This window comes from Bombus impatiens, unplaced genomic scaffold (genome assembly GCF_000188095.3).
Source record: "Bombus impatiens unplaced genomic scaffold, BIMP_2.2 scf_1274, whole genome shotgun sequence".
Taxonomy (NCBI): Eukaryota; Metazoa; Arthropoda; class Insecta; order Hymenoptera; family Apidae; genus Bombus; species Bombus impatiens.
In genome coordinates this window covers 267503-291641 of record NT_177693.1, presented here as the reverse complement: position 1 = coordinate 291641, position 24139 = coordinate 267503, and the positions used below count along the sequence as shown (strand labels likewise).

Here is a 24139-nt window from a genome sequence, read left to right as displayed (position 1 = left end):
TATACATTTAAATATAAATATATATAACATTTATTCGGTACTAGATATACTCGAGTCAATAACAATATCAAAATTACATGTTCTTCGTTTATAATTATTAAGTCAATAAATTCAGCGTGTTAATGTCGTAACAAATAGCTTGTAAGAATATTCAGTGATGGTTCTATCCTTTTTCTTTACTTCTAAATTAATCACCACATATTGCATTATAAATATGAATGCCTCATTATATTGTTAAACATACCTTATTATATTTTAAATTACTTATGACAAAAACGAAATTGTGTATTTGTGTGTTATATAATAAAAAAGAATGGAACTTCTCGAGAGTTTAAAAATGATTGATTATTTTAACCGAAGAGCGAGTTTAATTAGCGTTAAATCTCTTCTTTGTTAGTTCTTAATCGAAGAACCTTTTCATTTCATTCATAAATCTTCTCGAGTATCACCAGTTGCTATCGAGGTGTATCGTACCCTCTTGTTCACCGAATCTAATATAGGCTCAATTTTCTTTTGTAGTTTCGTGCGTTGTACATAAATTAAAGCGCACACCAGTCCTATTAACACTATACAGAGGAAAAAGAGCAGAACAGTTGCACCGCGTGGAGTTGATGAGAACAATTTCGGCGTACAGTTCTTTGTTTCGTGTATTTCATGATGTATTTCACCTATAAAAGTAAATTACATTTAATTTCATATCGTGTTTGGCAAAAAGATAATTTTTATCTAATACAAGTACCTTCAAAACATTTCAAATTGTCTTTGTTACGAACGAACACTTTTGTCTTCCTCATCCACTTTATAAAGGGATTTAATTTGCACGAACACACAAACGGATTTCCAGTGAAATCTACAGCTATGCTTTGATTATGCTTGATAAGCGTGTCCATAGCGTGCAGATCATGATCGACCACTTTTGTGAACTTATTTCGTTGAAGATCCAAGAAACGTAATTTGTGGAGACAGGATATATTAAAATGCAAAGCGGTAAGTGCATTATCGCCGAGATAAAGGTCCAAAAGATTCGGGAGATCGCAGAATACATTACTGTCCCGAAATTCTGATATTTCATTTTGTTCCAAATGCAGCTTTATCAGTTGCGTTAAATTACTACAATAATTACAAAACGACATTATTAACAATTCATAAATTTATCGATTGGGGAATTAAAATTAAAGAAACTGGAATTTATGAATCCGATACCTATTGACAAAAATATCATGCAGTGTTGCTGCAAGATCTCTCGGTGGACCATCTTCGAAGGCGTCAGTTAAATGGAGTTCCAAGAGGGAGACGAAATTAGAGAAAACCCTGGGATGACTTCTTGCAGGATCCAACGATAATTCGTTGAAATCTAAAATAAGTCGTTCGACGTGTTGGACGTGATGGTATGCCTTCCCTCGAATTTCTCTTATTTTATTGTTAGACATATCTATCACTCTTAAGTGAGGCAAACTATCCAGTGTGCCGAATACGTTCCATGGAAGCTCTCCGAGATTGTTCCCAGTAAAAATAAGCACCTAAAAATAGCACAAATATATCAATTGGTTTGTCAAATTTTATAACTAGACCGCGAATATTTATGCAAATTCATATCTTTATAAATATAATTAAAACAATGGGGCCTAGCTATAAAATTGTTTTGCCCTTTACACGTTATGAAAAGTAATATACTTTAGATATCTTTTATATTTTTGCACGCTATGTGGATTCTATGCATTATTGTAGTTTTAAATTTCTCATAAATACGTAAAAATTCGTAGTTTATTTATAACTAATACAAATATTAATCTTTAGTACAATGATCTTACTTGTGTGTCGTTCGGCAAGTGCGATAACGGCGCCGCGTTATGAAATCCTGATTCAGTACAATTAACGACATACTGATGGTGATTCTCGTAGCATGTCCTCATGCAATAGCAACGATTTTCAAAAGATGGTCCACACTCCACTTTGGCGGTTTCTAACGTTTCTAACGAATGCCAATTAGGGTCGCAAACATTGGAAAAGTCAGCGGTGGATGTGCATATTAAAAAAAATATTGCATAAAATTTCTTCATTATGCATCTAAAATGAATAAATAAATCATATATTCAACATATCGATACCAATCTTATCTAATGCCAGTCTTACATACGTATAGGTTCATTTGTCAATACAATAAAAGTTGTTAAGCTAAAGACATTATATCTTTTTCATCTATTATTTTTTTCAAACACTATAACTGTAGTCCATTTCATTTAATGTCTCAATATTTTGATACCTGTAATAAAAAATTTTATTTTAAATATTGCCGCGTAAAAGATATTTAAAATTGCATCTTCTGATTGGCCGAAGCAAAATGAATTTTAAATCTAACACTACACTCGACCAGTAAGGTTAGTTTCTTGTGATCAAGCGTACGAGATATGTTTTGAATGTTTTTACACATAATAATTCTACGTAGACAAAAATTGAATATTATACTTTAATGAAACTTGTGCAAATGAGTAATTGTGAAGGTCATGTAATGAGTGTTATGAAAAATGTTTTCGGCTACGAAAATTTTAAAAACAACATTCAAAGAAATGCCATTATTTCTATTTGCGAAGGTGAGTATTTTTTAATATAAAAATTTGTGTTATGCGTTAATTGTTAAGTCTATTAAGAACTGTATTAAATGTATATAATGCTTTTAATATATATGAAAATATGGTGTAAAGACACGAAAATACTGTTCCACTATAATTGTTAATATTGCAAAATTTAATTTAAAGAAACAGATTAAAAAGTACGATGTAAATTTGTAGGTGCAAAATATGTATTTATATCTATGCCTCCTGGGTTTGGTAGATCTCTTTGCTATCAATTACCAGCACTTATACAAAAAAAAGTTGGAATTATTTTTTCTCCCAAATTATCTTCTATGAAGGTAACATTTCTGATACTTAAAAAACGTTAATTGAATAAACTGGATTAATTAATTTTTCTAATGTGTACTAAATAATCATGTATTTTCAGAAAGAAATAGATTTCTTAAGAGGCAAACACATTAATGTTGGTTTGCTATCTAGGAGCTCCAAAGAAAAAGAAAGGTATAATATTTTAAAAGATTTGACATCAGTATCTCCAAAAATAGTATTATTATATGTAACTACTGAAATGAATACTTTAACCTATTTTAAGGTAAAGTATTTTAAAACTTTAACTTTACAATGTAAGATTAACTTTCAATTAACTTGACAATTTATTAACAGAAACTTGTCATTTTATTACAAGAGCGTAACTTATTGTCTTATATTGTATTTAATGAAAGTCATTGCTTAAGTGAATGGGGATATGACTTTAAACCCGGTTACAAAGATATAAATGCATTTAATGACAAACTAAAATTTGTTCCTAAAATTGCAGTAACTACAACTGTTACTGATAAGGTATTAAAGGAATAATTTGAATTATTTACAGCAAATATTTGATTGTTCTTAATTAAATATTTCAACAGGTAACCACAGATATTTGCAAATTTTTAACATTAGAAGACCCAAAAGTTTTTAAAATACCTATACAGCAAATTAATGTACACCTTGATGTGTGGTTTTTAGATTTACTTTCTGATCCCTTTGAACATCTTAAAACTTTTATTGTAGGAGTACTTGGTCTTTTTAATTCATCTGCTCATAAGGTAAATCTATTTGTTCTTTTATGGGTCTATAACGTAAATATTTATCAAGATTATCTGTATTCAGATAGATGAAGGTTTTGGCATTATTTACTGTCGAGAAATAGCTACTGCAGAGTTGTTACAAAATAAGTTAAGTGCTCTAGGAATATCTACGCTTGTCTGTCACCATGGTAAGAAAATTATAGATTAATTATTAATCTTTATATGTATGAATCTCAGATTTCATGGTTACGATATATTTTAGGATTAAAAAAGAGTATCCGACATATTATTGAAAGTGAATGGGAATCTGAGAAAATTCATGTTATCATTACAACGTATGATTATGGATTTATACATAAGAAATCAATCAGGTTTACATATATCACAATAAAAGAAATGATATTTATTATTAATATATAATTCCATATAATTTATAAAATATTTAATCAGGTGCATAGTTCATTGGACAATACCTGAAAATATTGCCAAGTATTATAGAGAATGTACACAGATACATTCAGAGAATGATTATACATATTGTAGAATATATTTTAGTATGAAAGAACATTCTTCTGTGAAACACGTTATTGAAAATCGTAAAATAATGAACGATATAGAACATATTCGGAAACGATTAAGTGAATATGACAAATTTGTCTCTTACTGTCTTTTAATAATGTAAGGAGTTTAAATTCGTCTAAACATTTCTTTTCCACAATTTTACAAAATTAGATAATAAAATTTGGCTTAGGTGTCGGCATGTAGCTGTTAATCAATACTTCGGGCACATAATAGCATCTTGCAAAACGAATTGTGACGTTTGTAAAAACGAAGAAATAGTAAAAATCAGGGTACATAAGTTTATTGCATATTCAGAAAGCCTTGAAGGAATAAAATACAATATGTAAGTATCATTAATACTCAATCTTCAAATCTTATAATAACTTACAAATAGCTTTCAATTCGTAGCTGCGATATTAATGAGGATGTGAAGAAACAACAAACAATAGCCGAAAAGCGATCGAATACAGTTTCAAAATTTACGGAACAATCGGGTATAATTCCACAAGTTAAGGAAGAACCAAAAAATAGCTCAGAAATAGAACATAAATTATTAAAATCCGTCAGTAAAAAAATTGCTGTGAATACGGATAATGATGTAGAGTGTATCAAGCAATGGGATGGTAAGTTTTCGCTAAACAAGAAAGAATGGTTATTAGCAGAAAAAATTTCTCTTAAAAAAGTTCACCAGTCAGTAAAGAGCGGTATTCAAAGTAACGCAAAGAATACGGCGAAAACCGCGAAAGATAATTCACGTATGATACAGTTAAGTCAACACGCGATAGCGCAGTCTTTGCTGGATAAATACAAGTTAGACGGAACAGTGATATCTTTGAAAATGATATCTTGTAGCTCGCAAAATAATATTTATCAATCTACTAAACCAAAAATAATTAATATCAATCCCTGCAATAATAAACATAAAGATGAACAAAGGTGCGAGTCTAGTTCTTCGAAAGTTTTAAAGAACGATGACGAAATAAAGGTGTGTAAAGAAAAGGATCGTGTTTCAAAACAAAATTCTGGCGGATCCAGCACTATTGAAGATAAACAGTTAGATAAAAACTTGAGAAAACGTTTCGTCAGCGCAGATACATGTCCTGAAGATTACAAATTGAAAAGAAGAAAATTAGAGCACGAAAATGAATTAACTACCGGGACAGGAATAAATAGAGATAGAGGAAATGCTTTTGATTCGTGTTTTGAATGGATTAAGAATGATTCAAATGAAAAGCCGACGCATGAGCATGTAACGATAGAACGTGTGATGAATACATTTTCATTGGATAGACATTCAATAACGATAACACTGCGAAAGAAGTGAAGTTAGAGCGAACTAACGTGTACGCTTTGAAAAGTACTCGATACACGCAATATTGTACATATTTGTACTATATTTATCAATGTATTTATCAAACATGTAAGTTAATCAAAGGTGCAATTGTACTTCAAATAGGACACAAGTCATATATGTTACAGAATGGAATTATGTACATAGAATACAATTGTTAAAAATAATATGATTAGTATTAATTGTTTATTAGTATTTATGAGTATGTTAAATGGTAGTCACGATAAAAGACACATTGCAATAGTTATTATATCATATTATTACGTAAAAGTGTATCTATTTCCACAATAGATAATACAAAATTTTTTCTAATACTATTAAAATAATGGAAGAATATTAGAAGGAAGAATATTTATAGGTTGATGATATCTCATGCAAGATAACTTTTATTTTATTACGATAGATCGAACTGTACCGCATCAAAGTTAGAAGCGAAGTAGGTCGTCGAGTCATACTCGTAAAACGTCAAACATGCTTGCCCACGCAACAGGTGATACTGACTACAAAATATTGTTATGCTAAAACTTCTCTAGTTTTACGTTGTTAAATGTTTGTTTTACATATCTGTATCTATTTGTATCAGTAATTAAATTTCATTTTATTTTTATACTGATTATAATAATTAAACTTCATTAATTACTTAAACTTTCAAATCACCCATTTTAATTAAAAAGTGAGTTATGATTTCTATATTATAATTTTAATTAATATCATTGTACAGAAGTTACCTACATATGATATAGTCATTTTCATTATCATTTCCTAATAAAAGACAAGAAAAAGGGGGAAAGGAATTGTTAATTTCACTATTTCGCAAGTGCAGGAATTAACGATACAATTCAGGGACGATGTCTCGCCGGTCCAAAAATAAACAATTATTTAAGCAACATTGGTACTCACCGCTCGAAGCAACAGGAGGTACAGAAAGATGAGAAAGAGGTGGAGGAGGAGGGATGAGATCGTGATTCACCCGAGTTCACCGGTGAATTCGTTTCAGAAATCACTAAAGGAATCTCTTTGTTTTCATCTTTCCCTGGTCCCCTTTTTAAACTTGAATTTCACCTTAATAGTTTCAACAAACTTTCAAAGTTACGTTAACATTAACAAATTCTTCAGTAAAAGAATATAAACTGTAACTGTATCAACAATTTAAACTGGATTGAAGTAGCGGGAAGTTCCGTTGGCCAGCAACGTGGAGAGACAACCTGTTGAAGGAACAAGACACCTAAACGAGTCACTGGATGCTCGAAATATCATGGCAGGCTGGAACAAAATGGAAAAGAGGACTTCACCTCACTGCGCGGCGGACAACATTACACTTAGAGGCGGTCCGGACGTAGCAGCCGCACCTGTGCTCCCTCCTTCCAACCCTTCCTATACTTTTTCTCACTTTCTCCTTGTATCTCTGTGTCTCTCTTTTTTCAACGAGTGTCGAGCTCGTGCTTTTCTCTGGGCCGTTTTTTATCTTTCCTTTTTACCTTCTTTCCGGTCATTCGTCTTTTTTCATCTGAATGCGCGTTCTTTTTATAGAGCTTCGCTTTTCGACGACGATCAGGCTGGCCCAAATTTTAACTGCATGTGTTGCACTTCCTTTAAGTGTATATACTGCTGACGGAGAATATAGATTTGTTAAAGATAAAGGAATTAGATTATATTTATAGCTTTTGATATGCAGAAATGTGGAGAATCTAAATTTAAAAAAAAATTATTTAAATTAACGAATAAATCATGTCATATAATCTAAATGATAATAGAAAAATTAAGATTTTATTCTTGAAGAATATACATTAAGAAATGAGAAGAAAATTAGGATTTTCAAAAATATGAAAAAATTTTATAAAAAAGAGACCCAATAAATTAAAAGTTATGCTTAATTTTTTCTTGTAATGCGAAATCAGTTTTGATATATCTTCGAACGACTAGTTTAACTTGAATGCCTTGCTTTACCTTGTACGCATGTGCCTTACATATATATACTTGTATGTATATGTACTTACACATTATGTACATACGACGTACCAGTTCAAGGAGATTAAAATTTAAACGCATGAGGTAAGCTTTAATGATTGTGAGTTATTCTTTTAGTTTATCACTTTGAAATGCTTTAGATTTATATTTGCATTATAAACAAATCTTGTTTTATATTGCCATTTTACTAATAATTAAGTAGCATAAGACCATAAATCTATAAAATAAAATATGAGAAAGTTTTATCGATAAATACTCTTACTTTAATCGGTAGAAATCAGTGATTGACTAAAGTTACTTATTTTAGCCATTTCGCCTAATAATTCCAAAATCTTTTTTAAAAGCTGGTTAATTGAATCCTACGGTCTGCTTTAAGTAGAAAGCGAATAAACGTTTACTGATCATTTTAACGCTAAGAAACTTCTTGGACACGTAGGACACTGAATGAAAACCACTATAATACGCAAACATTTGAACAATATTGCCAAGTAAGATCATCAGTTAAAAAGGAAATTGTAATAGTCACGGAAGTTGTAATTTTTAACCTTACGAAGTGATCTTTGATTACATATAAGCTTATTTTTCTAATCTTTTACCAAGGATAAAGTACTTAGGTTCTTGTAGAATGAATATTTTATCAAAGATTTAATCTTATCTTTTTTGTGTTTCAAATGTTTTGTAATATAGTATGAATATGCGAAATATATTTAATAATGAAACTCTATTTTAAATTTAATAGTGGGGAAGGAAAATCCGAGAAACATTATGCTTAATTATGTTATGAGACTTCCCTTGGTTGTGGTGTTGGCTTTATTTATCTTTAGCAAAGTATTACTAAAGACTAAGAATTGCTATATACTGGATTATCATTTGAAATTTTAGCTTAAATTCTTTTTAAATTATTACATTTAAAATACGTTTGAATTCAATCTCATATATATAATATTGTTTTATATATATATGTGTGTTTATATAATAATAATTGATATCTATATTTCTGATGGACGTCTAAAATTTGAAACAGTAAATAGCAGAAAGGATGTGTAATACATTATGGCGGACGTTTTAGTGAGTACTAGGAATTTAAATGAATCTTCAGGCTATATAAATTTAATAAAAGTTACATGCCATGAAATATTAACGAATAACGAATTTGTATGCGTGAATGCGTTTCTGTGGCCGTGATTGCTATCTTAATTCGTCACAGTGCTTATAGAGCTCCATTTGTTAAAACCAACTCGTCAGCTTTATACTGGAACGTATTTTATATATGTAATTTCTTAACGAAAACTAATTTAAATAATAAAAAATAAAGATAAATAATAAAATTTATAGAGACAATAATTAAAATTCAAAATAGTTAGGATTAGAATAGGAAAATAACTTATTGTCAGAATGGTTCCATTACGTGTATATTGAACTTTTTGAACATCTTTTATAACATTTACTTGCATAACATACATAAGTTTGCAAATGAACGCACACTTAGAAATCGCATATATGTCAAGATGCTAGCTTTGCTCGTTAATTCGTAAAGTATGATAAAAGTAATACCATTCGTCGTTTTATATTCAAAAATGCGCAGGAGAGACCTTTTCAATAGAAATACTTGCGAAAAATTCATTTTTCAGTACGCCTTATCATCTTATTGTATAATCCTATATTACATAGAATTATGTTAAAGTTAAATTCTTGTGTCTCTCTTTTCTTTAAAGAAACATACAATATACAATGTACAATCATTCTTAAAAAGAATAAATGGTAAAATCAACTGAGATTAAAAATATTTCGCTCAAAAACGAGTAAGAAAATATGTATATTCATGTATATATACGTTTATGCAAGTGTGTGTGTATATATATAAATATATTAATATCAAAATCAAGAGCATTATACGAGTGATAATTTTTCACGTGTTGTATGAATATATCTTCTTTTTTCTTTTTGATTTCTCGAATATGTAATCTTTTTTTCTCTGTGTGCTTTGTAACATCAGTATACTCGATTTTATATTCATTTTCGAATAAGTTATTTTCTTTTTTTTTGTACGTTTATTTCATTTTATGATTTCTTTCATTAAAATCGTATGATGTCTTTCTTTTTTTATATGAATGATCATGCAAGCAAAAGACCGACGGAATTTATAGTAATTACCACACATGTACAAAAACGATGCGATGGCATAGGTGCACCGCCAATGACAATTATTAACTCTTAGAGATTTTTGTCAAACTTATCCTCCAACAAAGCGCAATTGAGATGCTACATCACACCGAGTAAAATAATTACATCAGCAAATAATGAACGACGTAATGAAATTACTTTAAATTCGAATTTATAATATATGCTTCATAGCATTGTCTCTAGAAATGTTATAACCACAAAGGATTAAGTTACAATTCAATTATTTTGATGAATCGAAACGATAAAACAATTTGTTCAACTTAGCTTATTTAAACTAAACTAACACATTGTACGGACTCATAATAATTGACAAAGAAACTTTGCGGTTTACAAGGTCACTTAACAAACAATTGGAAATTATAAAACCCGTAATTTATAGCAATCGAAACATCGCCTTCTTAATTGCTCATTCAGCAATCATTCTTTTCTTTTATACTCGATATAAGCGCTTTCATATTCTTAATTCTTAGTCATTTTTACATACATAACATCAGATATATATGTGTGTACATACGCATAGACAATTATCTATCGATTCAACCAGAATTTCTTAAATATTACTATTCACGAAATAATAATGACAGTTGTAAAAAAAAATAGAAATTAAATTGTACATACTACGCAATAAAATCAGTTCAATATAATTTCATATCGGTGTAAGAATTCCTGGTTAATGAAAAAGACAATATACACTATCGTTGTGTATATCGTTATTTTTACACGCATAAAAGAAGAGAGAGAAGAGCCACGGAAAATAATATTACAACAAAGTGACCGATTAACACATTGCTTACCAATAATATTATTCAACAAATTTATATTTACACTCCCATAAAACGAAGTAGGTATTACATTTCATTTTGATAAATAGTAAAATTCTTTGATATACTGGCTCTCAATCTGTTGATCTATTAGAAATGTAATAAACAAAGTGTTAATCCGTACTCGAAATACATTTCATAAATTAAGAATTTAATTTTTACAGACTAGATACTATGATCTGTACTCTGTACGCTTTTGATTTGCTCAACGTATACATGCTCAAAATGAAAAGAATTGAAATACTTCCACAATCTTGCTTTGTACCATCATACTCATCACCAGAATAAATGTGCAGACTCTTTTTCATTTTAGCCTATATTAATTCATTTGACAATGAATATTAGTGGGACAGTTAACGAACACCTGCACTACTCGTTATTGTTACACATTATCTTTACTAAAAATTCATCGTCAAATCTGTAAATCACCTCTATTAAGACACAACTATCCCAAAAGCAGCTCTTACTCGTTATGTCAGAATTCTTCTTAAAACATTTAAATTAACAGTAAGATTATCAATTTGTTTAAGGTACAGTATATTTTTTTAACATATACATGCGTACGATTCATTACTTATCTTATACATATTAAGAGCGGCATTTTTAATACATTTCATGAAATTTTACTTTTACAATTTCTACAATAAAACATTTATATCTCTGATTGATTCACTGCTAAATAATTTCTTCAATAATTAATAACCTCATTTGCTAAAATCTCTTGTTAAAAAACTATTGTATCCAGAAAGCGTCGAACACCGATAAGATAGATCACATGAATTTTCGCAGTAACGAGCTAATTCTTATAAAATTAGTTGCTTCTGTCTAGCTATGTCCTCTTTCTCTCTCTCATCTCTTTTTCTCTTAAAAGTTTGCCACTTTCTTTTTGCTTTAAAGATAACATAGATAGACTATAACGCTACAAGAGATAAAATCGCTTAGTAGCATTCTTGTAATAATATAATCTCATTTGGACATCAATATTAATTATCAGATCGATCTCCTCGGAGCATTTTTATTATTTAATATATGTATATATTTATATATTATATACTTATGTATGTTAAAACTAGTATATTGGCAACAACTGAATAATTTTGGACTAACTTCCCATTACAATTCTATATGAAACCTGGCCAACCTAAGTTACTTTTCAATCTACTTTTCAATCATATTGAATAAAATAATATTAAAAAAACCAAAATAATTTTTTGTCAATCTACACCAATAACATATCTATTTTTCTTTGATTATTTAATTTTTACAAATTCATTTCTATATTAAAAATCATGTAAAAATTACTATTAAGTTGATCAAGTTCACTTTATTTCTTTTGTAAAAGTGAATCGAAAAAGTGGAGTGAAAAGTCAAAGAGGACTTCAAAAATGTTTCCAAAATACATGATAAATAACGAATATAAAAAGAGTTGTGCCACAATGAGAACATTTTGTACCTACACGAAAAGAATAAAATTATTTTACGGCAGTCTGGAGAATAGAACAAAGTTTGAGAGAATTCGTAAGTATATCTTCCTGCATATACCAGTTGCAACAAAGAATTATCGACATCTTTATTGCTCACGCGAAATCCAATCAGCTCAGCCCTTTCTCTCTCTTTCTTTCCCTCTCTTTCGTTCTTTGCTTCATTAACACATTAACGTTAGTTTGGTCTACTACTTTGGCCTAACAAAAATGTAAATCATATAGGTACTCTGTGAAATATTAAATGCTCATTTAGCGTAAGTCTTTAGCATGGAAAAAGATATACGGATGAAAAGAGCATTTGGCAGTAAAAGGAAAAACAAAAATTGATTTCTTTGTATACACCTTCCTCGACAATAAACTGAACGTTTCCACTGTGATTTCATAAGTACTGTTCGTGAGTTCATTATAAAAATAATTTCGGGATCGATGAACGTGTTATTAAAGAGTACAAATGCACAGGGTGATTCATAAATTAGCATCTCATGTGACGGGAAATTTGATTAATTTACTAACTGATAACATCATCCTGTACACGTGTACAAATATAAATCACGAACATATAAAATACACGAGTAAAAAATCGATAGTTTTCCTCCCTGAGCAGGATAGTAATAATACAATGTCTAAAAATCTTGCGAAGAATACGCAAATAGTACGCAATACTGAAATCATATATTCAGAACATTGTTAATGCAAGAGATTCGATTTAAACGTTAAAACAGAAGCCTCATTTTAGTAGAATTCCAGCTTGGGAAGCTTCTTTCTCATTCCGGTCGGATACTACGGACAGATACCTGAAATCCACACGGATCGGCACAGAGATCAAATATCGCGATACTGGTTAGAAGATTGTGACAGGGCGATATGTGGCGTTAAGGAAGGATTATACATACATCGCCGCCTAACAACGTATTACGTTCAAGCTTTGTACCTATCAGAAGAACCGATTGTGCAGCACATCATTATAGAAAATGTCAGTCCAAAAAATTCCAGAATGCCTACACCAGAGATCACGCCAATCACTACATCCATCTGGTTGTTCAGTATATCCATTAGCTTGTCTACGCAGCCCTAAAGAGAAAAGAATCGGTCAAAATTGATCGAGGCCACGCTTTCACGACGATTGGCACATTAATGCGCTCAACCAGCCGTGATTCCATCAGTGAATCATAACACTGTTCTATGGTTTTAACAATAGGTATTGGAGGAGACGTTAAATGCTTTGGCAAGTTAATTAGCTTTAAGAAACTCTACAACAGATGAACAATTTATAAAAAGAATGTACATTAACTTGAATGATTCATACTTTTTTTAGCCATTGTTGTGTAATATTCAATACTGTTATACATATATAATATTAAAGAATATTAAATATATATAATATGGTAAAAAGAATTGTTAACAAAGAAAGTAATCTGTTACATGAATATCTTCCCATAAAAAAATCAAAATCGTATTGAATTTTCTAAATGGAAATGAATGACTACTTTGCAAAGGTAGGCCTGATCAATTGTTTATTTCGAACTAAACCCTATTAAACGTTAGTTCAACGGGTACATTTGAGGTGGTCAACTAACTAAAACTAATTTCAAGCCAAAATTGCTTCCTTTTAGATGTCATGAAATATTCTTGTGCACTGTAGTGTTTTATCGCTGATGAAGTTACATATTGCTTGATACAATATAGAAGAAGAGATATTACCTCACTGTAAATTGTCGACTTAACTACACCGGCCACTTTAATTTTCCGATCTGCTTTGCATGCACTGCTGCTTCTGTTTTTACAGCAGGATTCGGGTACTTTGTACTCGTTATTCGCGTCCTCAGAAACGGTTAAACTGACAGGATTCGAGGGGTCTTTGGTCGCGTATTTGCTACCTGTCCAATCTGCTGGACCGGTTGCTCCACAACATTTCAATTCTGATTGGAAAGTATCCACAGTATCTGTATGAGCAGAGTCTTCGCCATATTTGTTCTAAAATGAAAAATGAATTAAAATAAATGATGTTTCTATATCTATTTATTTATTATAGTCTACTTGTTGTGTATTTAAATATCATATGTTAATATAGTAAAATAGAATTTACATTTGTGTACTTGCCAAATTTGTTCTTAAACGAGGAATGAATTAAAATGAATGATGTACCTACATCTATTTGTCTATTATATATAATCTATTTGTAGCTCTGTTATATTGTTAAATAAAATTTGCATTTTGATTTGTCGATATTAGATAATAATAGACTATAGACTAGTTCATTAAGTATTATAGAACTTCAATTTTCTTTCATGTTATGTAACACTGTATGAGATATTACATTTCTAACAACAATGTTTAATGAATCCTCCAAACTCCACACATCTTATATAAGAACTCGATAGTTATTATCACTAGATCATAGATATTTATGCATTTATGGAAAATTTAAATTTGTGAAATAGACAAAATGTGTGTAATATGCAAGAATATGCAAACATTAAAAAGAAATTACTCATTATAATATTTTGAGATTATCTTTTAGTTATTCATAAAAATTTAAATTAACATAAATATTTACAGTCTAATTTTAATATCCAAACAAGATTCTTAGTGTCCATGACTAGGACACTAACTCATAGAGGGTTAACTGAACCCAGTCACGCAGCAAGAAATATTAAAAAGAAACGGGAGGAAGCAATAAGGAATACGTTTGAACGACTAGACGTATCAACAAGTATCTAATTCAGGATGATGAATGGAGTAATTATAGGCGTTTGAGGAGACCATTCAGAGAGACAAATGGACTAATTATAGAAGGTTAACATGGACATAGAGTACGGCGGGTCCAGGTTAATTACAAATTCCCTTTAACGGATAGTGGCACGAGCGTTTAGCTCGCGATAAAGTCGAGTAATTGTCTGATACCTTAACGGTATTTATCACGTTAGACTTGACCAGTTCCTCGAGGCGATTGCTGTTGGCGTGCAACCATGTTCCAGCCGCGATTTGTGCGACGATAAGCACCAACAGACAGCTGAAGAAAGCGACTAGCATGCATCGAGATTCACGGGAGGAGCCGCAGCAACCGAGTACAGCGACTACCAGCATCAGGAACCCGGCTGCAAACAGGATGTAAAAGCCGGCGTTGAGATTATGCTGTTCCTCAGCCAGGGACGTCAGGAACGTTTGCTCTGTTAACATCCATAGTGCTATAACAACTGCTCCTAGACCTACACACTGAAAATTAAAGTTTTAGTTAATTTTTATTCATAATTTATATTATTGTATATTGTAATATTGTATACAATTGTATATCATTGTTATTGACCAGTTAACTGCGTTTGAGTTTTGTATACACGTGAATCCAAAACTTTATTTCGATGCGGTTGACGTGTATACTCGTCGTGTGAAATCAAAAATTATCAGTTACTATAAAAACTCAAGATTTTAATAAGAAGTAATATAAATGACATTTCGCGGTAAATTTCCTTTATACTTTTAATAAACTCATTATTTATTTTATAAAAAAAAGTTTGATTATTTTTTTTTTGTACATCGGTTATTATTCTCAATGCGAGAATTGATTGTAAATTTTAATAAATAAAAAAAAAATATCGGTTATTCTGCCTATAATGTACTGCTTTTTATAAATTTTACATATAAGTTTTTTTTTTATTATTTATTTATTTACATTTTACAATTTGTCCAGTAGGACATTTGGTAAAATATTATAGCTTAGTGATATAGCAATATAGCATGTGGATGGCTACCCCTAGTGGGATACCATCTTCGAATTTGATTGATTTATTTCTTTAGTGTGGTGAGTATTTGTATGTTAGGTTACGTCCTTTGTGAGATCTGTTCGGTGTTTCCTTCACCCTGAATTGTTTTGTGTACTTTTGGCAATTTTTAAATTTGCAGTGACAATTTCTTTTTCGACAATGATTTTTGAAACTAAACAAATTTTTTTTCGAATAAGAATGTAATCCTTCCTTGGTTTGCTTTATTTCTTTCGTAAAATTTATAATAGGAGCATTTGCCCTGTGTTCGACGTGTATATTCGTCATTGTTTGATTATAACTGCGCACCCTATAAGAGATTTTTCAAACTAAACTACGCCGTTAACAGATTAATAGGCTGTGGATGTTTATGCATTTGTGCAAAAAATGTATAATATGCAAAACTGTATGAAATATCCATAAAGTATGCTACTGATTAAAAGTTCGGAAAATAAAACAAGTCTGTTTAGGTTCCATTTCTTTACTTGCGTTCCTAAAAATATGAACATTTATTATTGTTGTTATCTTGTATTTTGAATTAATTAATCCATTTAGGACTTACTAGGTTGCGTAGACGCAAAACATTTCATTTGCAATTATTTTCCAGTCAATTTACGTTATTTAATTCCGTTCTTTGAAATTCCAATTGACAAAGGGAACTACATGAATTTATTTAGTATCTTCTTTGATAGTATTTTTTTTTTCATTCCTATAGTTTATATAGATCCTATAATTTGATGAAGTTCCAAGCAATTGAATTATTTATAATATGTAAATGTTATTTATAATATGAAAATGTTCATTGAAAATTAATTCTAATATTGGTATTTATTCCTTCATCTGAAATGAAGAAGAAACAAATAAAATTATTATTTTAAACAAGGTTATGTGTAATAAAAGATCCAAAAGAAGTTGATAATTGTAAGTTAAAAGTAATATAAAAATTCTCAAACAGAAACTAGTAAGTGGGAAGATCTGAATTCTTCTTTTTTTCTTCCTTTTTAAAGGTTGTTGGGAAAGATAGGTAGAAAAATGTCGGTATGCAGAGATGGACCAGTAAGAGGCTTTACAAGCTGTTTTCTAGGAAGCTAACGGAATGCAGCTATAGCACTACAAACAGCGATAACTTTTTTTGAAAGATAGTATTTCAGGGATCAGTGGGACCCTTCTCACGATAAACAGGGTACCGTTGCCTGGCTCCCTAAGAAGGGAATAGAAAGTTACAACATAGCTCATGTTCTGAACGGAATAACATACAGAAATTTTACATGCTTATATTATTCCTTTTCAAACAGTTACTACACTTTCTTAAATTACATTTTTGAGTTACAATTCCTTTTTTGTTTTATACACTTAAAGATAAACGTCTTAAAAAATTTAAAAAATTTTTTAGAATTAAAATATTGCAGAAATCTGGAGAAATTTAAACGGAAAGAAAATTATTTATACAAAAAATAAAATCTTCTTCTAATTTTACTATCCTTAACTTTGAAGTTAAATTTATGAAGTATAATACATAAATATTCACATAAATACAAACTAGTACTAGTTATGAATCTATATCTTTTTGTTCTGAAGGAACATTAATACAAATGCAAATGACGTATTGTATGGGCGAAACGTTTTCCTACTCTGCCTGTAAAAATATGACCTGACCTTCTTGGCCCTATTGAGACAGGAAGAACAGGGAACGAGTATTCGGGTTTACGGCTTAAGCGTCGTTCACAATGCTCTATATGGATAAATAATGAAGTATTCTTGTGAAATGCTTTTCAACGTCCACCAGATGTGTGCGTTGCCATGTGAAAACGTTTGGCCTTTCTCATTCTCCCCTTTTTGTAACAGCAACCCTGTAGCGTTTTCGGGTTCGCTTTACTTCAAGATTTCCAAGTAAAAACCCGTGTCTTAGTATTTTTGTCATGATAAATTCTCTTCCTTGTTTATTCATATCTGATTATTATGTAAACGCCATAATAAAGTAAAAAATTTATTTAATCCATTAAATAGTGAAACTTATCCTTCTTCTGCTTTTTGACAAATTTATAATCTACAAAAAATAAAATACTTAGAAATAATTGTGTGAATATCCTGATATATATAGTAAAGAGCACATAAACAAAGAAATTCAGCTGTTATGAGATATTGTATTTCTATTTTTCTTCTACAATATACCTATAAGATTTTCTATACTATTCTCTTAATACATTCATGTTTTCTATAATTTCTATATTTATCGTGTACTCATTCTGAAGAATATATATATAGAGTGTAAAAGAGATGTTATATGTCATGTGCCCACTCAGCGGCCAAGTACAGACTTATTTCCTGCGCGTATAATAACACACTATGTTTATCAGTACAACGAAACTAGGCTACACTCAATCTGGCTATATACAGAGTTTTCTTATAAACATTTCAACAGTCTGTAAGTAGTGTTGCTCTCGAACACGATGTTTACAGGGGTTGGAATAGGCTTCAAGATTGAAGATTCAGTGGGTTAACCTAACAGAACACGTTCGAGATACCCACTCAACATATAATCCTGGCAGAGGCGTGTCGTTTAAACAGAGGACTTCCTGTATTCCCGACTCGTTTCGTGCTCGTTCGAGCTGCGAATGCTGATGTAAGAAACAGAAGCAAGATCTCTGGTGGATCGGTTGAGTCAAGCGGATTCTTTGCCGATACAATCAGAGATCACACATATAGCGTAATAAATAAAGTCGCAGGCGGCTCGAATTTAATCCTCAACCGGTATCATCGGGCTATTGGAGACTATGACAATCTAGCTTTAGATTTAATTTTGGGAGTTTCGATTAGATTTAATTTTAGTACTAGTTTACAGATTTTTATGGAAATTCATATTTTTTTTTAGGAATATAATAAAAAGGTAGAAGCTGGATAGAAAAAATTATTTTATCTATCAAGTATTATACAACGCACTGTACTTTGAATATTTTATATCTTCTCTTATATATTCTTCTTAATATAGTCTCATGTTATTTGCATTCCGTGCAAGTTTCCGCTTCCAAATTTTTTATAAACGCATAAAAATCCGTAGTCTATTACTGTCCTTCATCGCAGAGAATAGAGTCCCCTAGTATAGTCTTCGAAATACAAAAAGGAGGACATACAAGTGTTTAAGTTACGTTTATTTGTAATACTAGTTCCACGAATAAAATACATCGACTAACGTTGTTGAACTTGACATAGTTGGCGCGAAATTGTGGAGCCAAATGCTTTCGACGAAAAGCTATGATACGTGCTACTACGCTACATATTTTCATACATTATTTTCTACCGTGCGTTCGGATATTATGAATTTTTAGAGAACTCGGTTTAAGACTTACGTTTGAAAAGTATAATTTAATCGATAGTTTATCGCCACGTTTAATAGTCTTTGGGTTATTTACGAAAATAGAATCGATAGACTTTCCGTTTAAAAAAATCGGTGATGAACTTTCGAATGTTTATTTTTATCTTTTAGAAATGAAATCATAGCGCCGAAAGGGAACCTGACATCAATTGAACGCCTCTGTGTATTTAGATTGTGTATATTACCCGTGACAGTAAACTGTCTACATAGGAGAACGAGGAATATTTATACAGGTGTTAACAAGCAGCTAGTTTCCCTTCTATAGACTGGCACAACCCTAGTCATTTAAGTCGTTAATCTTTAATGAGCGTGGGTATTACTCACATACGTAAATGTCACTGAGTTTGAAAATTGATAAATTCATCGTTCCATCGATGTCTAATTTTAGAATCTCATCATAGCGAACGCTTTTTTTACGCAAAATACATAAAAAGTAAGCAGAAAGAACGAAAAATATCGCAAATCAGCTACATTGAGAAAATTAAGGTTAGATATTTTAGTCCACCAGAACAAGAACAACATTGGATGAATTTAACTATATTGTTCATAAAATGAAGTATAAATACTTTACTTTGACTGATGATTAATAAAATATTAATTATTCTTATCTGTGTTTGTGCAACAGTAAAGAATGGTTATTCTCTGTTTTAACTAGTATACCAAATCTTTAAGGTTACCTCATGAAAACATTTTGAACATTGTAACAAAAACAATTCCGATTGAATAATTCTTACAAACAATTACAAGATGAAAACTCACAAAAAGCGAACATTCCTTGCTTTCCTTCTTTTCCTTTGTATGTAATTCTAGCGATTCACGAAAGTATCCGAACATTCCTAGAAACTTGTTATTTAAATATATAGTACAAAACATTTTGAAATCTCATTAATACTAACGAACTGGGGCTATTATGGTTATATCGCTAAAATTTGAGATGGGTTTGAAAATGTATATAGAAGTTACCGAGATATTTATTGGATAGCATAGCACTTCGCAAAGGTCGCTAAAGTGTTTGAACAGTCAATTGTGAACTAGTTGTGTGTGCATTAATAAGCCACGATATTTAATGAGACCACTTGTAGCGTTGATTGTACGTTTAAGACTGTTGTTCATGCTGCATACTAATTGTCCACTAAGTGTATGTTTGCAATAAACGTTTTGTAACTTTTACATACATTTTCGGATTGCTTTCAATTCTTACTGTTATAATCACGATAGTAGTATCTCGTTACAATGCTAAAGCAATCTCACGAAGTTTCGTATAATGCACATGATATATTGATAAAAAAATTACGCGGTAAATGTTCCGATACTTTTGTGAGCCTCTATGCATGTTGTCTGGGTAACTCATCCGCCATGTTTGATTTTGGATCGATCATTCTTTTGAAGTTCGACTAATCGGGGATGAAAACGAGTAATACACGCATTGATATGGTGAATAGACAGGTTAAATGGGAATAAACTGGGCCATAGTGTAGGATGCAAACTCGTAGGAAGAACATATTCGTTCTGTGACTGGAAATCTATATTTAAACGCACTTATTCCTCGTTGAACATTTTCAAACTAGACGCGATGCTTGTCTCGGTGCTGACATAAGCACTATTGTTAATTCCTCGGTAAAATATTGATGTGCAATAGCTCAGCTAGTGTTCGATCGATGTTCGCGATTGCAGTTTAATAACCAACGAATCTGAGTCACTCCTACTGATTCTTAGTTTTTAACAACACATCGTTAAAAATGACATACATGATTCATTTTTAAACATGATTCATAAATATTAAGATGTACCTTGCCAGTTAAAAAACAAAAATTGAAAAAAAAATTTTTTTCGTGCTTCCTTTTTAGTTTCGTACGTATAGAATATCGTAGCAAAGGGATTTTTTGACATTTTTGTAACTAGGGAAGTGACTAAAAATGGCCGCCCGTTATAATCGTAATAAAAAGGTATTATTTCTTGGTGTGTCGTGAAAAAAGGATATACAACAAAAAATACCTCTTTTGATATTTGTCAGATGGTAATTTATCATCGAAAAAAGGCTAAATCGGATGTATATGCATCGAGTGGAACTAGCTGAACCGATTACGTGAATCAGTGAAATTATAGGGCATACAGCGATAAATGCGAGAAACACGCATCACCCAGATGCAATCGATTCAGCTGCCCCCTTGAATTATCTCACCTTACACGAAAAAAACTGAGGTATAAATAACACGAGTTTTGACTATTTAGAGAACTTTCGCGTTAATTACAAGAAAGTTCTTTAGATCTCTAGACGAATATTATTCAAGTGATACTAAATGAACGAAGAAAAATTCGTTTAAAGCGACCCACTGATAATCGTGCGAATGCTACAGTTTATCAACGTTAAAATTTTCATGACATACTACTTAAATTTCCCACGAATATGCCGTATTTACAATATCAGATTAAGAGGTTAGAGGAAAAGAAAGAAGAAATGATGAAAAAACAAATTTTTGATGAAAGATCTAGCACAAAAGGATGAATTTTTTTTAGAGGAAACTGGATTCGGAGAAGATCCTTACGTACCTAGATGTAATCGATTCAGCTTCACAAGAGTTACGTTTAGTTATGTTCAAATTAGACACCAAAACAAGAAATCCCTAGACTTTACATTTGTTCCTATATCCACGTCACACTTTTACTTTTTGCTATTCATATCTTACATGCATTCAATTGCATTCAATTATTTCGAAGAATCCAATATCTTTAATATGTAATATTTTGGTATTCAAGTTATGAATGTATAGACAAAATATTGTTATAGAAAGTTAAAAATCATTTTATGATTAGATTGCAATTTCGTATAAATTATAAAACGGAAAAAATGGTTAGTAATTTCTTCAAAGGGGTTTAAAGTCACTAAAAAGGAAATTGCGTGGTATGGTTTATTTTATTCGAACTAACGGGCCAATTTCTTAATGATACTTTAGCTTATCCGATTATGTTACGAATTCAGACGCCTCTTACTTTTATTATCTTTGAAATAAGTTCGCGTTTGGAGATAAATTGGAGGTCACCGGGTTAACCGACTGTAAAGAGTGAATTAAGCAGAGTTGTTGGCACAGAAATTATTTTGCTCTTTTTGTCCTTTATCTCTTTATCTTTATTCTTGCATATATAATATCTTTATTCAATAGCAGATATTGTCAAATTTTTATTTCCTATGTTATTGCCAACATATTTGTTTAAATTAAAAAAAATAACCATCATAAAAAATTCTATATAGGTAGTAATATGTAAATCAGAAGTGACAAGTTACTAAAATTACATATAATTCTTACGCGATATTTATTTCTTAAATTTCATACAATTTTTCTATTAAAATTATTAACTTTTATAAAAACGTTTGCATGAAAACTCTTGAAGTTTATTGAACCAAGTCACATTATCACACGAGCCGTGCGCGTACTTAACGGTCATAACGCTCGGTAAATTATATCCCCTTGTGAATAAAGTTACCCTTCATTATTAAATGCAATGCAATAATTTTATTGATTAATCCAAATCACTTTAAATATAACACCATTGAATATTTTATTGTTTCCTTATTGATCTTATCTTCCTTTTTCACCAAATTTTGACTCAGATATGCCCGAAATTTTTTTTAATATATTTTTCAAAATGATATCAAAATGGTGGAATTTAAAAAGAGATATGGCTATCCATTCCAAACAATATTGGAGAAATTGTAAATTAAATTAATTGTCGTAAAAATCGCAAAATATATCCATGTTTTTGCAAAAATTACAGGCATATCTAAGTTAATGGTCAAATTAAGTATGAAAATCTACCAAAATGGTATTGAGAGAAAAAGTGTAGTAACAGACCATAAAACAATTGTTCAGTTAACTACAGCTATTAGCACATTCACGACCAGTAATTTTACGGAAGTCTTAAAGTAGAAAATCGCAAGTTTCTGCAATTAAGGCGATGACAAGAATTTGAGGAGTTACAAATATAGTCCGTATCACTTACTATTATTAATTCAAATAAGTACAAAAGATTCTCCTTTCCTTATTCACTGATAGTTAAAAACTTGAAATGGTCAATGGTGTGATTTAAGTGAAGAATAAGAGAAATGAGGAAAATTAATCTTGTCATTTAAATTGTTTATCGTTTGAATATTATATATTTTCAACATTTAACAAATTAATATATCTGGAGAAAAATACAAATAATAAAAAATAGATTAGATTAATTACATTACAGATTGTTACTTTCTGCGTTTCAACCAGTAGTTAAAATAAATTATTCTAGCACGTATAGTGTTTACCACCATATTTAGTATGCAACTTCATTCATTTTCATTAAAATAGTTATTTATTTAACACTTACATCATTTACCATTTCAAATGTTTAATTGGTCTATTTGATTAAGTATAATTTACTCATTGAAAAATGTAATATTACGACAGCAATAGAGTTAACGTGTTAAAATATTTTCAAAAAATGGATTGTTTGAACTTACCGAAAATACAATATTCACGCAGAATAACGCATACTTGACGAATCCGTAACATTCCGAAAGCACCATCTTCTTCCGAATTATAATATAACACACTTTAGTTAGGTTACTTTGGTAGGTTTATGGAAACTACGAAATTTCCTGGCCCGACGAGGAATCGTTTACATTCGATTTGGACGCTAATACACGGATGAGGGAGGGTTTTTTATTTTCTTTTTATTTATCTATGTAATAATAATATATTACGAATTATTTAATATTGTGCTTGCATATTATTGACAGGAAAACACCGGCCTATTCTATGCAACGATTTATAAGCAACTGTCATGGGGCACGACGAACGTACGAACTATTGGCGTTAGTTTTTATCGAGAGTGCAAGGTATGAAGAACAGACTGGTACTCTCGTACTCTCGTTTAAACCTCCTTGAAGCTGTAGCTTATGACGTCATTCAAATATTCTGTCTTCGTCGTTCATAATTCATATCAATCTCTTTCTCTCTTACTC

At 30.7% G+C, this 24139-nt stretch overlaps 3 protein-coding genes across 5 annotated transcripts; 1 reads left to right on the top strand and 2 right to left on the bottom strand.

Moving 5' to 3' along the window:
* Nucleotides 1-12: 12 nt before the first annotated feature.
* LOC100748308 (phospholipase A2 inhibitor) lies at nucleotides 13-7229 on the bottom strand. 3 transcript variants are annotated; one of them, XM_024371245.2, is made up of 8 exons: nucleotides 6905-7229; nucleotides 6702-6818; nucleotides 6456-6617; nucleotides 2138-2263; nucleotides 1812-2067; nucleotides 1204-1520; nucleotides 740-1110; nucleotides 13-668 (listed from the first exon to the last, which is right to left on the bottom strand). In XM_024371245.2, the coding sequence occupies exons 5-8, from the start codon at nucleotides 2058-2060 to the stop codon at nucleotides 427-429; spliced, it is 1179 nt and encodes a 392-aa protein (XP_024227013.1). In that variant the 5' UTR covers nucleotides 2061-2067; nucleotides 2138-2263; nucleotides 6456-6617; nucleotides 6702-6818; nucleotides 6905-7229; the 3' UTR covers nucleotides 13-426. The 3 variants fall into 3 exon arrangements, with proteins under 3 accessions (XP_024227013.1, XP_033179660.1, XP_012247353.1); XM_033323769.1 differs by having other exon boundaries at nucleotides 6456-6818; XM_012391930.3 differs by lacking the exons at nucleotides 2138-2263; nucleotides 6905-7229 and having other exon boundaries at nucleotides 6702-6877.
* On the top strand, nucleotides 2354-6169 carry LOC100744149 (ATP-dependent DNA helicase Q5-like). The gene is made up of 10 exons (XM_003493593.4): nucleotides 2354-2591; nucleotides 2790-2911; nucleotides 3001-3165; nucleotides 3237-3413; nucleotides 3482-3661; nucleotides 3726-3831; nucleotides 3906-4014; nucleotides 4094-4321; nucleotides 4395-4547; nucleotides 4613-6169. The coding sequence occupies exons 1-10, from the start codon at nucleotides 2471-2473 to the stop codon at nucleotides 5526-5528; spliced, it is 2277 nt and encodes a 758-aa protein (XP_003493641.1). The 5' UTR covers nucleotides 2354-2470; the 3' UTR covers nucleotides 5529-6169.
* A 1690-nt stretch (nucleotides 7230-8919) lies between the features above and the next one.
* Nucleotides 8920-24054, bottom strand: LOC100744034 (CD82 antigen). Its single transcript, XM_003493592.4, has 4 exons — nucleotides 23636-24054; nucleotides 14917-15228; nucleotides 13714-13986; nucleotides 8920-13083 (listed from the first exon to the last, which is right to left on the bottom strand). Exons 1-4 carry the CDS (start codon nucleotides 23699-23701, stop codon nucleotides 12931-12933), a joined length of 804 nt encoding a protein of 267 aa, XP_003493640.1. The 5' UTR covers nucleotides 23702-24054; the 3' UTR covers nucleotides 8920-12930.
* Nucleotides 24055-24139: the final 85 nt, after the last annotated feature.